Below are 16536 nucleotides of genomic sequence, written 5' to 3'. Positions count from 1 at the left end.
GCTCCAGAAAGTTCTGGTGCTAAAACATCTGATGTTAAAAAGAGCATAAACCCCTCCCACCTGTCCCCTGTGAGAAAACTCTTTGATGGCAGTTTGGGCAGTTGCTATTCTCAATTCTGGTGCAGGCTACTTTCAACTCTACAGAGACCTTGAGGGTAACCTGGCATCCCAAGACTTAGGCAGAGGCAGAGAGAGAGAGAGAGAGAGGGAGAGAGAGAGAGAGAGAGAGAGAGAGAGAGACAGACAGAGACAGAGAGAGAGACAGAGAGAGAGACAGAGAGACAGAGAGAGAGACAGAGAGACAGAGAGAGACACAGAGAGAGAGACAGAGAGAGACAGAGAGACAGAGAGAGACAGAGAGAATAGACAAAGGGAGAGAAATTATAGTATTAAAATCTATTCAGCCAGGCGTAGAGGCTTCCCCCAGAAAAAGGAATTCATCTTCTTTTGCCCACAACAGCCATTTTTTTTTTTCAGGTACGTCCTATCTCCAGTCTCATAGGGCTGTGCTGGTTAGTTTTAAATGTCACTTTAATACAACCTAGATCACCAGGAAGAAATCCTTGAATGAAGCTAGGTCAGGGTGTGTCTGTGGGGGATTACCTTGATTGTTAACTGAGGTGGGAAAACCCACCCTGGATGTGGGGGGCACCGCTTGTTTCCTGGGCTGGATCCTGAACAGTGTAAGAGTGAAGGAATCTGGCTGAGTATAGAAAGAGCAAACAGTTAGGGACGGATGCATTGGTTTCTCTCTACTCTTGACTATGGATATGCTGTGACTTAGCTGTCTCTCGTTCCCATTTCTGTGACAACCCTTCGATGATGGACTGTGACCTGGAATTGCAAGCTGAGTAAATGCTTCCTCTCCTTGGTCCTTTGTTGTCACAGGGGACTTCACCACTGCAATCAAACTAAACATGGGACACATCCCACGCCCCCATCGGTGCTCTGTTCGCCACCCAAATGAACCACCAAACCTTCCATTCTTTTCTGCTTCTTTGAAACCCAGCTCAGCATACCTATAGAACCCACTGAGTACCTGGCCTTACCAGAGAACTTTGCTATCTCCTTAGGAGCTGGGGTTCTAGCTGAGACATTTGTTCCCCAATCATAGCCTCTATATGGGCTTTGTTGGCACGTCAGCCATGGAGCTGTTGGGGGGGGGGGGTCGCCTCTGCTGTTTTGGTCATCTAGTTCTTCCATGTGCCATCATTAGCCGCTTCATGGGTGGCATCTGCCTACCCTCCCACAGCTCGACTAGGCTCCCACCTCCCCGTGGATGTGCCCTAGTTTCCATTTCCCACTGAGTGACAAGCGCGACCTAGGAGATGAGAGGTTGATTTCAGCGCACTATTTCAAGGTATAGCTCGTCACTGTGAAGAAGCCAAGGCGGGAGGGAGCCTGAAACATCCCATCATAGCCTGGAACAGGCAGAATGCGTGCAGGCTAATGCTCAGCTCATGTGATCCTCAATTACCCAGCCCAGACCCAGGATGCTGATGCCTGCGCAGTGCAAAGGTCTTCCTTAAAGCAATCAAAATATACATCTCCTGTGCTGGGTAGTCTTATGTCAACCGAACACACAAACTAGAGTTATCTGAATGGGCAGAAGCTTGAGAAAGGGCCTCCATAAGATCCAGCTGAAAGGTATTATCTTACTTAGTGATTGATGGGGAGGCCCAGCCCATTGTGGGTGGGGCCATTCCTGGGCTGGTGGTCTTCGGTCCTATAGGAAAGCAGGCTGAGCAAGCCATGGGAAGCAAGCCAGTAAGTAGCATCCCTCCATGGACTCTGCATCAGCTCCTGCCTCCAGGTTCCTACCCTGTTTGAGTTTCTATTCTGATGATAAGTAAACCCTTTCACCTCCGACTTGCTTTTTGGTCATGGTGTTTCATTGGGACAATAGAAATGCTAACTAAGACAGCCCTAACTAAGACATATCTACAGGCCAACCTCATCCAGGCAATCCCTCATTGAGTCTCTCACCTCAGCTGACTCTAGATTGGGTCAACTTGACATTTAAAGTTAACCATCAGTCTGGGTTTGACCCACTGGGGGATGATTACCACCTACACTCTGCACAGTCCTATTCCACAAGATACAGTGGTATCATATGTTAGTGCTTGCTGCAATGGGCAGTGAGGTGCCTGTGTCACATACAGCAGGGAGCCAAGCAAAGGGGTCTTTAGGGAAGTAGCAAGTTGGGACACCAGAAGACAAATGGGACAACAGTCAGCAAATGGAGCTAGGTGTGAAAGCGGAGGTCTCTTGTGAGGGAAGGGTGCTCTACTGGAACATGAGGTCTGCAGTGAGGGTACAAAGAGGCTGTAGAGAAGAACCATATTAGGGAGAGAATTTGCTAGAAAATTCTGAGAATCCTAGGAACTGAAGGGATCTCTTCCTCCCAAGATCAATGTCAGGCTTAGAAGGAGCTACCTATAGCTAACAAAGTGGTACACAATAAAGGAGAAGGGCAGGGGAGTGTAGATGTGGCTCAGTGGTAGAGCAGCTGCCTAGCATGCGTGGAGCCCCAGGGTCTGGCCCCAGCATGTGCCTGCCATCTCAAGACTTAGGCAGAGGCAGAGAGAGAGAGAGAGAGAGAGAGAGAGAGAGAGAGAGAGAGAGAGAGAGAGAGAGAGAGAGAGAGAGAGAATAGACAAAGGGAGAGAAATTATAGTATTAAAATCTATTCAGCTGGGTGTGGTGGCACACGCCTTTAATCCCAGCACTCGGGAGACAGAGGCAGGGAGATCACTGTGAGTTCAAGGCCAACCTGGTCTACAAAGTGAGTCCAGGACAGCCAGAGAAACCCTGTTTTGAAAAAAAAGAAAGAAAGAAAGAAAGAAAAATCTATTCAGTGATCAGTTCTTATACACTAAATTAAGACCCACAGAAGACAGATTACTGGGCCCAGGAACCCTATTCACCAAATCTTTGGGTATTAATCAGCATACTGGACCGTCATGGGAAACTTGACCACTTCTAGGCTGATCCAGATCTGATCTCCAGGAGATCAGGCTTTAAAAAAAAAGACCCAAGGAAGCTCATCTTCCTCCCAACCTGAGAGCACTTTATGGTGTAATTCTTCTACCCAGAGCAAGAGGCTCAGGCCACTCCTACTCCTATGGACATTTGGAAGATTAGCCTTCATCAGGTTCACTCTGCAGTTGTACATCTGTCCTGAGCCCAGGGATTTCTCCCTGTAGTGAGCATAGTGACTCCTGTAGTTGGTGAGCAGATACAAGAACACAATTCTCACTTCCTACCTCTACACACAAGGCCAGCGTCCTTTTGTCTGATAGCATCTCAGGGCACTCTAGGAGTTTTCTAATGGACCTGCAATAATTGCTTGCTTTCTCTTTTAACTGACCAATTGTCTCTAGGTATTCTGAATTCAAAAGACCAGAGAACGTGGCTCAACTTCAACCTGCCATCATTTTGGACCCAGTGACCCAGTATGGAGGGATTCTAATGTAAGATGTGTTCTTAACAGAGCATGTAATACTGCATGTGCATGTATGTGTACACATGTGTGCATGTGTGTGTGTGCAGGCCAGAGACCAAGGTTGGGTATCTTCTTTCATCAATCTCTACCTTTACATTTTGAGCCCGCACCTCTCGCTGAACAGGGATCTCAGTAACTCAGCTACGCCAGCCCAGTCAGCTCCAAGGATCCTTCTGTCTCCACCTCACATGCCCAGGCCTGGGATGACAGGTGCATGCCACCAAGCCTGGGTACTTACAAGGAATTTAGGGCTCGAACCCAGGACCTCATGTTCTCATGGTGAGAGCTCTACTGACTGAACCAATTCCCCCAAGGATATCCCAAGGATATTTTCTTTTTTAAATTTATGTCTTGGAAAATGCAGTGGAGATGGTATTACAAGATGGAAGAGGAAGAAAACAGAACTTCCTCTTTGCGTTCTTTCGGTGATATGAAAGGGGGAAATCAACAGGTCTTGTTCTTAAGTGAAGTTTTCACTATAAGGCCAGGCTGGAAAAGAACTTGCTACATAGCCCAGGTTAGCCCTGAATGCATGACCCTCCTCCCTCAGCCTCCCAGGTGCTAGGATTAGAGGAGTGGGCCATCATGATCATCTCCAGGGACTTTATTTATCCATTTGTTTAATTCTGTATGCACATGTGCACTTGTGTGTGTGTGTGTGTGTGTGTGTGTGTATGCGCGCGCGCACGCGCGTGCAAGTGTAAGTGCACATGCATGCAAATGTATGTTATGTGGAGGCCATAGAATAACCCCAGCTATTATTCCTCAGGAGCTATCCCCTGCAAAAGGGTCCCTCCCTGGCCTGGAGTGCACTGATTAGGTGAAGCTGCGTGGACAATGAGCCCCAGGGATCTGCCTGCCCAGTGCCTGGATTACAAGCATGTGCCAACATGTCACACCTGTTTCGTTTAAAAAAAAATGGGCTCTGAGAAATCAAAGTCAGATCTTCATGCCTTCTTGAGGGGAAGACATCTTACCTACCACCCATCCACCCAGTAATTTTTATAAGCACCCGTTTCAGTTTTATTTTGTTGTGTTGGTGGTAGCTGTTGCTTTGATAAAAACAGCTTAACCAAAAGCAACTTTGGAGAGGGAAGAGTTTATCTGGCTCACAGTTCAACGGTAGAGCTCATCACTTTGGGATAGCCAAGATGCAGTCAGCTAGTCACATCATACCCTCAGTCAAGAGTGGAAGCAGATGAGTCGTTGCTTGATTGCCTGCATTTGACTTTCTCCTGGCTTACACACTTCAGGATCCCCTTCCTAGGGAATGGTGCTGCCCACCATGGGCTGGGCCCTCCTAATCAGCTAACAATCAAGACAACTTTCCATAGACATGCCCACAGGCCAATAGGATCTAAATAATAGTCTCTCTCTTCCCAGGTGGTCCTAGGCTGTCTCAAGAAGACAGTTAAACTAACCAGCACAGATCCCCTAGAGGACGCAAATACTAATGAACCAATGGCTGACAACACTCCCCCCCTTCATTATGCTCTCCAGGGAGCAGGAGACGTGGACACCACCACGGTTCCCTTGGGAACAGAAGCGGCATTTCCTGCAGGCACTGAGTCCTGTAGGCAGGCTGTCCTCCCCCGTACCTTCATCGCTGTTGTCATCCACCAGGATGATCTCCTTTAGCAGGTGCGTGGGCGTGTGATTGACGGCGCTGTGGACTGACCGCAGGATCACAGACAGGGCCTCATTCACAAAGATGAAGATGATGGATATCTGGGGCAACTCCTTGGAGTATTTGAGCTCCTTACACCTGGGGAAGGGAGAACAGGAAAGCTATCAGAGAAAGCAAGATGGCCCAGGAGGAGCTGGCGAGATAGCTCAGAGACTAAGGCTACTGATCTTGCTGAGGAGCCAGGTGTGGTACCCAGCAGCAGATGGGAGCATCTCCCTAGTGCCTGGAACTCCAGTTCAAGGGGACCTGATGCCATTTCTTAGCTTCCACAGGCATCTGCATTCATGTGACTTACATACGTACAACTCAGGCATACAAACACATACATGTAAAATAATTTTCTTTTTAAAATAACAGATCAAGAAAGCACAAAAGATGTGGCCGAATATAGGATTTTAGCCAATTTCTCACCATGTTTTGCCAAGGTGAGGATTCATCACTCTTCCTTGACTCTCTCTCTCTCTCTCTCTCTCTCTCTCTCTCTCTCTCTCTCTCTCTCTGTGTGTGTGTGTGTGTGTGTGTGTGTGTGCGCCATTCTTTATTTATTTCAAGAGAAGGCCTCTGGTATCCTGGGCTAACCTTGGACTCACCATGCAGCTGAGGATAGCTTTGCACTTCCGATGCTCCTCCTGTCTTCACTCCCTAGTGATGTGATTACGGGTGTGCACCACCATGCCCAGGTTATATGTCGTCAGGGATGCAAGTAGGGCGCAGGGTATTCTAGGAAGCACTCTATACCACCTGTGCTATGTGTCCAGCCTTCCTTTAGCCCTTTCTTCACTAAGAATCATGAGATAAACCTAAGCAATAAAGCATTGGAAGATCCAGCTACTTCACCCAAATTTATCACCCCAAAGGAAAAAGAAAATGCCAGTGTTGGGCACACATCCACCTATACCACCTGTGTCACCTCCCTGCTTACATGCTGCCCAGGTTGGAGCCTGAAATGTCCCCACGATCTAATGTCTTGAGAGGTTTATTGGAAACACAAGCCTGCAGCTAGGGAGATGGCTCAATTGGTAGGTAGTCTTTGCTACGCAAGCACAAGGACCAGATTTCAATCTCCAGAACCCACCAGAAGAAAAATATGTGTGGTGGTCCATGCTTGTAATCCCAGTGCTGGGGAGGCAGAGGCAGGAAGATCCTTGGGGTTCTTTGGCATCCAAACTACCTACTTGGTGAGTTCCAGCTAGTTAAAACAAAAACAAGCTGAGAGCTGGGGGGATGCTCTCTTGCAGTACAATAGGGACTGGAGTTTGCCCGCTGGGCATGGAAGTCCACCTGTCATTCCAGGCTTGGAGGGCAATGTTAGAGTCCCCAGAGCAAGCTGGCCAGAGGCTAGCCCTATAGGCGAGTGCTGGGTTTGACTGAGAGATCCTGTCTTGGTAGGTAAGGTGAAAAAATGATGGGGATGATTCCTGACATCAATCACAGGCCTCCACATGCACTCACACACATGTGCACCCAACAGGTGCACCTACACACATGTGCACTCCGACACATGAGCACCTACACACACATGTACCCACCACATGCATCCACACACATGTGCACCTCTACACGTATGCACCTACACACACATGTGCAACATGCTCACCTACACACACATGCATCCACACACATGTGCACCCCCACATACATGCACCCATACACATGCGCACCTACACGTATATGAACCCACACACGGGCTCATCTACACACACATGCACCCCCACACAAATGTACCTACACACATGCACTCACACACACATGTGCGCTCGTGCGCACACCCCCCCACACACACAGAGGCACACCCTACCCACAAAAGTAGATAACAGCACTGTCTGCTCTTACAGCTCCAGGTTAGATTCCCAGCACCCCCATGGCAGTTCAGAACCGTCTGTAACTCCAGTTTTAGGGAATCTGGCACTGTCTCGGGCCTCCATGAATACCAGCTACACATGTGGCGCACAGACAGTCATGTAGACACAACACCTACTCACATAATACAAATCTTAAAAATTAAAGAAAGAAATAAAATCAGACGAGATAGATAGCGCCTGAGAGATGACATCTGAGGCTGTTGTTCTCTGGCCTCTACTTGCACATGTACGTACACACACACACACACACACACACACACACACACACACACACACACACACACACACACCCCTCACAGGAGTACAGAGATGCAACTCATCTTGCCTCTGTGAGATCGTACAGTGCATAGAAGGAAGCAAGAAGGACCTAAACAAAGGAGATGAGAGGAAGGGATGGAGTGGGAGGGACATGCTGGGGAAGGAGGGAGGGAGAGAGACGTCTGTTTCTTTATGCTGAACAGCTTGGGATGTGTCAGGCCGTATGAATCACACTGGCAATTTCCAAAAGAAAATAAAGTTTTGTTACGATATACATCCCTGCCTCCTGAGGAGACGGTTCAGGGATTCATGGATCACACAGCCTGATTTTTTTTTTTTTTTTTTTTTTTTGCTATGGCCCTGCAAATCCACTGCCTAGCGACACAGGGGAGATAAGAATGGCCGTTGATAGGCTCATGAGCTATTGGCAGGAGTCATCTCATTGACTGGGTGGCGATCCGAGGAATGAGGGCATACCAGCAGGACTCACTCTCGCATCCTCAGCCCGAGAGCCTGGCAGCTGCTCCATCTCAGCCCATTACTCGCCATACCGAAGAGGGGAAGACGGACCATATGCGGCTCCTGCCCAGCTACTCTGAACACTTACTTCTTTGGGCCAGTTTGATTTGATTTTTTTTTTCATTAATTTCGATACAGGGTCTCACATCACCCAGGTTGACCAAAGTTGACCTTGAATGTTTGATCTTCCTGTCTCCACCTCCCCAGTGCTACCATCAGAGGTGTGCAGCGCCACACCCAGTTTGTACAGGGCTGAGAATGGAACCTGGGACCTTGGGCGTGCTAAGCAAGCACTCTACCAACTGAGCCACTTCCCCAGTGCCAGTCTGTTATTATTGACAGCCTCTAGTCCTTACAGGCAAGAAGGAAAGCTGGAGCACACTCTGTGCTCACTGTCATCTCTACCCATAAGCAATAGAGTCTGGTTGTGAGTGCATCTACCCTCAACTACTGCTGCGGCAGCCATCTTTCACAGACATCAGCTCCTTTGGCCTTCTAAAATGGCTCTCTGGGAATCCCCCCAGGCCTTTACCACTCGTTCAGACTACTGAGGCCTCTAGTCTCATGGACTGAGCAGCTACCATGTTCCCAGCCTCTGCAGTATGAAGGCAGCCATTGGTGAACCACCTAGTCTGTATCCCGTAAGGCAACCTACTAAATACCGCACTATAATATACATTCACTCTATCCGTTCTGTCCCTCTAGAGCAGCCAGTGCTCAACCTTCCTAATGCTGCTGCGACCCTTTAATACAGTTCCTCATGTGGTGGTGACCCCCCACCATAAAATTATTTTCACTTCTACCTCATAACTGCAAATTTGCTACTGTTATGGATCATAATGTAAATATCTGTGCTTTCCCTTGGTTTTTTTTGGGGGGGGGCATGATCCACAGGTTGAGACCCACTGCTCCAGAGGCCACTCTCCCCACAACTAAACAGACTTGTAATTTGAGACTCTGCTAGTAAGTGCCCAATAATAAATCCACAACCTGGGAGAATTTGGAAGGGAGCAGTATCTCACCATGCACCACAGTACCCTGGGCACACACTCCCACCTACCACCTCTCCACACCTCAGTCCTGCTGCCTGAAAAGCCATTGAAATAAGTCATGTTCTCTTTTGCTCCAGGCTTCTTGTAGGAAAGAACAAGAGACAACCTTCTAGAACCTCATGAAAAAGTATAATCCAATGAAAACACCCAGTTAGCCTGATTGACACTTCTGTTCTCTGCTCCGGCTTCTCTGCTCACTTTATTTTTTTTTTAAACAGATTTGTTAATTATGTAGACAGTAAAAAAAAAAAATTAAAAAATTATGTATACAGTACTCTGCCTGCATGTGAAGAGGGCATTAGATCACATTATAGATGGTTGTGGGCCACTATGTGGTTGCTGGGAATTGAACCCAGGCCCTCTGGAAGGGCTGTCAGTGCTCTTAACCTCTGAGCCATCTCTTCACCCCCCCCCTTCACTTTAATATACCTATGGGACCAGCCTTCAAGAGCCTTCCTTTACGTCAGACCCTCCCACCCCACAGGTGAGCTCAGCTCCTCTGTGTTGTTTGTCCATCATGGTCCTTCCTCATACAGGACACTCCCAGCTCTTCTGAGTTGTGTACCCACCAGGACCTTCTCAGACAGGCACTCTCAGCTCTCCTTTGCTACGTGTCCACTGGGACCCTTCCCCACACAGGACACTCCCAGCTCACCTGTGTTAGGAATCGACTGGGTCTCACACATTACTTGATGGCAGGCCATATGTACATGGTAGTTATTATGAGAAATAGCTTTATGTTTGTTGGATTTATGTTCTAGAAAGTTGAAAGCTCTCTAAGATATACACAGGTACATAAAAGAGCAAGAGCAAGGGAGAGGAGAGGGAGAGTATTACTTATCCACAAAGAAGAAATGATGTAATTGGCAAGAAAAGAGATGGAAATAGGGGACACCGCATTAAGCAAAATAAGCCAGATCCAAAGAGCTAAATATTGGGGATAGAGAGACAGCTCAGCTGTAAAGAGCTACTTTTGCAGAAGATTTAAGTTTGGTTCCTAGCATTCATATCAAGTGGCTCACAACCAATTGTATCTCCAGAGGATCCAACACCCTCTTCTGGCCTTACTGTGCACTACACTCATATGAGCATAGCCCACACAGATACATGTTCATAAATTTAGATACAAATAAAGCAGCTAACATAGAAAGAAACATTGCATGCTTTCTCTCATATACAGCACCTAGGTTTGAAATATGTATATATCTCAGAAAGTCAAATATTATATACTTTGTTTATATGCAGAATATAGATTTATAATGTATAATATATAGTATATAATATGTAGTATATATTACATATCTTATATATTGGAAGTTCAATGCCATTCTCAGCTACATAGGGAGTTTAAGGCCAGCCAGGGCCACATGAGATTCTGTCTAGAAAATTAAATTAGGAGTCTGGAGAGAAAATTCAGTAGTTGCAAGCACTTCCAGAGGACCTCAGTTCAGTCACCAGCACCTATGTCAGGTAGCTCACAACAACCTGTAACTTCAGTACCAGGGGATCTAATACTCTCTTCTGGCACGCACGCGTGCGCGCGCGCACGCGCGCGCACACACACACACACACACACACACACATACAAAAATAATAAAACAAATCTTTTTAAAGATTAAAATAAAATAAAAACATGCATGACGTGAAAATAGAAGATGGCTATCTATAAGGAGGAAGGAGACCAGTATAGAGGATGGGGTATAAGAGGAGGGGAACAGGTGGAAATGATCAAAGCTCATGATAGACACAAGTTTTAGATATACTCTGTAGGAAGTTGCATTAGGCACAGACACATACATATGCTATTTCCAAAGCACAAGGCATAACATGACTGAAGAAGGGAGCTCTAGTACTGAAGATGGAAAGAGAGAGGATTCACAGGCCAGTGGGTTGGAGAGTGTGGAACATATTGTTGCTCAGTGGCTCTCAATCTTCCTAACACTGTGACCCTTTAACAAAGTATCCTCATGTGGTGATCTCCAGCTATAAAATTACTTCCGTTGTTACTTCATAACTGTAGTTTTTGCTACTGTTATGAACTGTGATGGAAATACCTGTATTTACTGATGGTCTTAAGTGATCCTTGTGAAAGGGTCATTCATTTAATCCCCCCAAAGGGGTCATGACCCACAGGTTGAGAACCACTGCTCTTGCTCTTTTGATGAGGCCAAGCTAAACTGCACTGTGGGGCAGGGCAGTTTGAGCTTACCATCTTGCCATTTCTATATAAAAGAAACCACACATGTTTCCTGACTCGTCAGCCTCCCAGACTGGAAAGCCAGCTATGAAGCCTGCAGAGCTACTGCCCCAACCGTTTTGGCTTTTCCAGGACTGGTTATTTTTAAGCATCAACTTGACACAACCTACGATCACCTGGGAAGGGTCTCAATGAGAGGTTGTCAATATCGGGTTGGCGTGAGGGCAAGTCTGTGGGGGGATTGTCTTTATTGTTAGTTGATGAAGGAAGACCCATTCCATCGTGGGCGGTACCATTCCCTAGGTACAATATAAGAGAGGAGAATGCCATCAGAGGTAAGCAAGTAGGCAAACAAAGTTTCGTATATTTACTCTCACTGCTTTATCACAGCAACAGAAAGGATAATATGCTATTAAAAAGATCCTGGCTAGTGATATGACCTGGGTGAGAGAGAGAGCTGCCTTCCTGCCTTGGTCCTTGCCACCTATGGCAGACAGGAAAGCTAGTCCCAAGATCATCAGTGTGGGAGAGCTGTTTCTGCCCCTCGCCCGCTGCAGCACTTGGGAGAGCAAGCCCTGTCCCTCACCTGGGCAGGACAGTAAAGCTGGCCCTGGATGTTGGGCTTATGGGTGAGCTGGCCCCGAGGGCATGAGCGTGGGAGAGCTGGCTCTGCCTCTTGTCTGCTGTTTGATGGTGTCAGTGAGGAGGAGACCCCCCCTCCCCTCCCCTTTGCCTTTGCCACCGGTGGTGGATGGGAGAGCTGAGCCCAGTGAGGTCATGACATCAGGACAGCTGTCCCTGCCCCTCACCTGCTAAGAGTTCACCAGAGAGAACCATGGGAGCAGTGAAAGCAAATAGAGTTGTCTGATGGCTTTTGAGTTTCCTAACACAGAGGAAGTTCTAGAGACAAATGGTATGGTGGGCTTGTTCACAGCAGGAGGCCTTAAACACAGGTGAGACAGTTAAGTAACCAGATGAGAAATTGAAATCAAGGTGAGTGTGCTGGCACACACCTGTAATCCCAGCACTGCAGAGGCAGAGGCAGGAGGATTCCTGCAAGTTCAAGGCCACTCTAGGCTACACAGTAAAATCAAGTTCAGCCAGGGCTACATAGTGAGACCCTGTCTTAAAAAAAAAACCTAAAAGACTAGATCTGGGTAGGGGTTTGAAGTTTACGGCCTGTATTGTCCTTGGCTGGTGCCCTAGTTTGAGCGAAACCCCTGGTGCCTCATATTTGACCACGTCCCCTGGAGGGGGAGACCTGGTGGCACTCAGAGGAAGGATAGCAGGCTACCAAGAAGAGACTTGATACCCTATGAGCATATACAGGGGGAGGAGGTCCCCCTCAGTCACAGTCATAGGGGAGGGGAGTAAGGGGAAAATGGGAGGGAGGAAAGAATGGGAGGATACAAGGGCTGGGATAACCATTGAGTTGTAACAAGAATAAATTAATTTAAAAAATTTAAAAAAAAACTAAAAGAAAAAGAAAATGTTCCTTGCTCTTCCCCATTTCTCCCTCATCATCTTCCTTTCTCCCTCTCTCCTCTTCATTTCTCCCCATCTGTGGTCTCTTGATCTCTCTTTTCATTTCCCCATATCAGCCTCTCCATCTGGCATCTCTCTCTCTCTCTTCCTGCCTTTTCTCCACCTCTCTTATTTCCTTCTCCTTCCATTTCTCTCTCTCTCTCTCTCTCTCTCTCTCTCTCTCTCTCTCTCTCTCTCTCTCTCTCCAGCATTCATCTTTCTACACCCTTCTATGTCTTTTTCTCCATCTCTGTCTTTTCATTCCTCATCCCTTTCTTGCCATCTGTCCCTCAGTCTCTCTCTCCCTCTCTTCATCACTCTGTCTTTCCATTTCTCTCCCCACTTCTTTCCTTCCTTCCTGCTCTCCGCCCCACCCCCACATTGCCTCTCTCTGTGTGTCATGTACAAATATAAACTATCCCTGTCCCCTCCCTCCTCTGGGGGGGGCGGGGCATGGCTAACACACTGTTCTTCACTTTGGGAGAGAAGTTTACACTGTCTGAAGTCTCTCACCTCAGGAAGCGTTGCCACTGTGATCCCTCCTTCCTGTCAGAGCCTCAGAGACTCTGACCCAGTCCAAGAAATGCCCAGAACTACCTTGTTAGAAATCCTGGCGCTATAGAGCAATTACCGTCAAAGTCTCCTGGCCTTTCCTGGCCTCCTCCGCAAGGCCAGACATGCTGCATTCAGCTAGTTCCAGCTCCGACCATCATAGTCTCCTTCCCTTTCTCCCTGGAGACCCCCCACCCCTCCCCTCACACCTCCAGATCCTGGGCTGCTGTTTTTTTTTTTTTCCCTCTCCATCTGTCTGCCTTTCCTTGGTGTGTCAGTTGCTTTATTCACTGCTCTACCAAGATACCTAACAAAGGCAACCTAAGGAAAAGGGGTTTATTTTAATCACACTTTGCTGGTATATTCCACCAGGATGGGGGAAGGCATGTGGACGAGTGGGAGGCAGCTGATCAATTGTATCCAGTCAGAGAGCAGAGAAAAAACGATTACTGACATTTCGGATGGGTGGATGGGTGTTTCGATCTCAAGGAGCCTAGCTAGCCTCCCCCCCCCCCAACCCCTCTACACCCCCCTATGCCCCTTACAGTCATGCTTGGAGGCGGAGAAGGCCATCAGAAGGAGTAGTTTAGTACTGCGATGATTAGTCTTAATTGTCAACTTGATGTAACTTGGACGCACCTGGGAAGAGAGCCTTAATGAGGGATTATCCAGATAAGGTTGGCCTGTGGGTGTGCCTGTTGGGGATTGCTTTGAATATCTTATTGGATTCCCCCAAGGGAGAGAGGGAGAGAGGGAGGGGGAGGGGAAGAGATGGAGGGGGAGGGGAAAGGGGGGGAGAACTGGTAGTAGGGGTGCCTGCATCCATCTCTCTGTGTTCCTGACTGTGGCTATGGTGTGACTGGGGGCTTCAAACTGCCCCCCCTGACTTCCCCACAATGATGCTCAGTAAGACCTGGAACTGTGACCCAAAATAAGCTTCTTCTGCCTTAAGTTGTTTTTTTTATTTTGTTTTTCTCTGTTTCTTTTCTTTTCTTTTTCTTTCTTTCTTTCTTTCTTTTTTTTTTTTAATCACAGCAACAGAAATGAAGTTAGCATGGAGGTTCTGACTTAATACACAGATTTGTCCCTTGATGCTTTCATGACATAATGGCATTATGGGGAGGTAGGGAAAGGTGGGAGGCAGGGCTTAGAGGAAGTCGGTCCCTAAAGTTTCTGGGTGCTGTGTCTTAGCTAGACTCCTTGCGCGCTCTCTTCCTGCTTCCTGCCTGCTGTGCTGTGAGCTGCTGTGCTCCATCTACCCTGCCAGCTCTAGCTGACGGACTGATAAAACCAGGAGCCAAAAGAAATCCTTCTCTTAAGTTATTTCTGTTACATGTTGGTTACGGTGTGACGATGAAACCAAACACGGCACCCAGGCTGAAGCCCCAAATCTTCTCTCCGACCCCATATCTCCTCCCTGTCCCATCCCTATAAAGATGCGTATGTCCCATACCTGGGAATGCCGGCCCTCCATGCACACGAACACTTGTCTCTGCCTAATACACCCTATCACTTCTCTACCTGCTCCTCCACCCTTAAGCCCAGGCCCCTGCAGTGTGCCTAGACCTCCGCCCTGATGCCCGTTGCTCCTCCTTTGCTGTCTTCTGTCTCTCTCCACTCTTCTTTCTTCCTGTTTCCCTGGAACTTCATGTGAAACTCAGGAGAGAAACAGCTACTGAACTCATGCATGAACCTCCCCCTCCCCCCCCCCCCCCCGCACCAACCCATTTACCCCACCTTCTATTCACATGATCAAAGGTACCATTCATTTTTCCATCCATAGTTATGAAGTGCATGACAGCTCTTCCAGGCTTAAAAGACATCTCTGGCGCAACAGTGCTTCTGTCTCTCTTGATTTACTAATCAGGGCTCAAAACTGCTCCACCGCTGCCTGGGTCAAGTACGTCCCCGCAGCCTGGTGCTCTGGTTACACTTATCTTCCTCCTCATGTTTCTCCTGTATTTGAGGAGAATGGTGCCACATTTAGCAATAGCAGACCTTGCAGAATGAGATGTGAGAAGGAATAGCACAGATCCAGGCGCCCCCCCCACCCCCACCCCCCTCTCGGAGCTCTCATTACTGGAACGGGAGTCTGCGCACTTTGCTGGGCTGTTTAATTTCCTCTGTTGAGCTCTGCGGTTCCTATCAGAAGAGCCAGGCACATACCTCATTAGCTAGGCCTCCTGACAAACAGCCTACTCTAGCATTGGAGCTCCCTGGGTCTGTCCTATCCATCTTGGTGATGATGCCCTTCTCAGCAACGGCGAGTCAGCCCACTCCATCATGTGAGCGCTTATCTAGGGGTCCACAGAACCCCAGACAAACTCCAGAAATTAAACGCATGAGGCTGTGGGTGTCTACAAGTGAGTCTCCCCATCCTGGAGAGGGAATCTGTTCTCTTACTTAGCTCAACACAGAAGAATGCCAGGAAGGTTGAACCAGGGCCACCTGGCCAAGAGAACACCTCTGTTGGTGTGCAGGCCCATGTCAGGATCACACAAAGCCCTGCCTCTTCCCTGCCAGCCTGATTCCTATAAACATTTATTCTGGAATGTTCTCCAAAGGTATTTTTATTCTTGGATGGATCACTTCCTGGTTCCATGGCTACCTGGGAAGTATTTTTTCCCCCTCTGAGTCATAAGAAGTTGCTTTTCCAAAGATAGAACAATTATCTTTAGGCAAAAAAAAAAAAAAAAAATCTCCTTAGCCATATTAAGGTAGAGTGGGAGGTCCTGGTATAAGCAAGAACCCTCCGCCCCTCTATGAGCAGAATGACTTCCTTCCTTTCTTCCTTCCTCCCTTCCTTCCTTATAGGAAGGATTCACCTTTAGCCTGGGTCCTGACCATAATTGACTATTTTATACTTAAATTCTTTGTCTAAAAGAGAATAGAGGACACACAGAGACACTTTGGGGTGCAGGGGGCACACTTGAGACCCTCAGCTTAGTAGATAATTTTATCTGGGTTTGATACAGCTGGTTTTATTGTATTGAAGCAAAAGAAAAAAAAAAGAAAAAAGAAAAAGGAAGAAAAGAAAACCCCTTGAGTTTTATTAAGCAATAGCCCAGGAATAGAATCTGTAAAAATAATTAAGAATAAATTAATGCAGACAGTTTTAGGTCAGAGCTAAGAAAGCCTCCACACACTTGAGGCAAGGGCAACGCCCCCAACCATACTAGGAGGCAGCTAACCTATTAGCTTCTGACGCCCAGTAGGAGGAGAGAGATCAGCCCTGCGGCTGCAGGACAGCTGGAGGGTGGCTGGAGGGACATTAAGAAAGGGTGCAACTAGGGAAGAGTAAGTAGCCTTATTTAAGATCCAGCAGACCTCACAGTCGGGCAGCAGGGTTCTTCTCAGAAACCGGAGGCCTTTCCGTGAAA

General features: G+C 47.7%; 1 protein-coding gene across 1 annotated transcript in view; it reads right to left on the bottom strand.

Moving 5' to 3' along the window:
* GALNT17 (polypeptide N-acetylgalactosaminyltransferase 17) overlaps nt 1-16536 on the bottom strand; it is a 431830-nt gene that overhangs the window by 219612 nt on the left and 195682 nt on the right. The window contains exon 3 of the mRNA XM_084762556.1: nt 5104-5270. Coding sequence (XP_084618682.1) covers nt 5104-5270 — 167 coding nt within the window. The remainder of the gene's footprint in view (nt 1-5103; nt 5271-16536) is intronic.

Source organism: Acomys minous (genome assembly GCF_964271855.1).
Source record: "Acomys minous genome assembly, chromosome: 16".
NCBI lineage: Eukaryota > Metazoa > Chordata > Mammalia > Rodentia > Muridae > Acomys > Acomys minous.
Note: the sequence above shows the minus strand (reverse complement) of the source record. Positions and strands in the feature narration are given on the sequence as shown.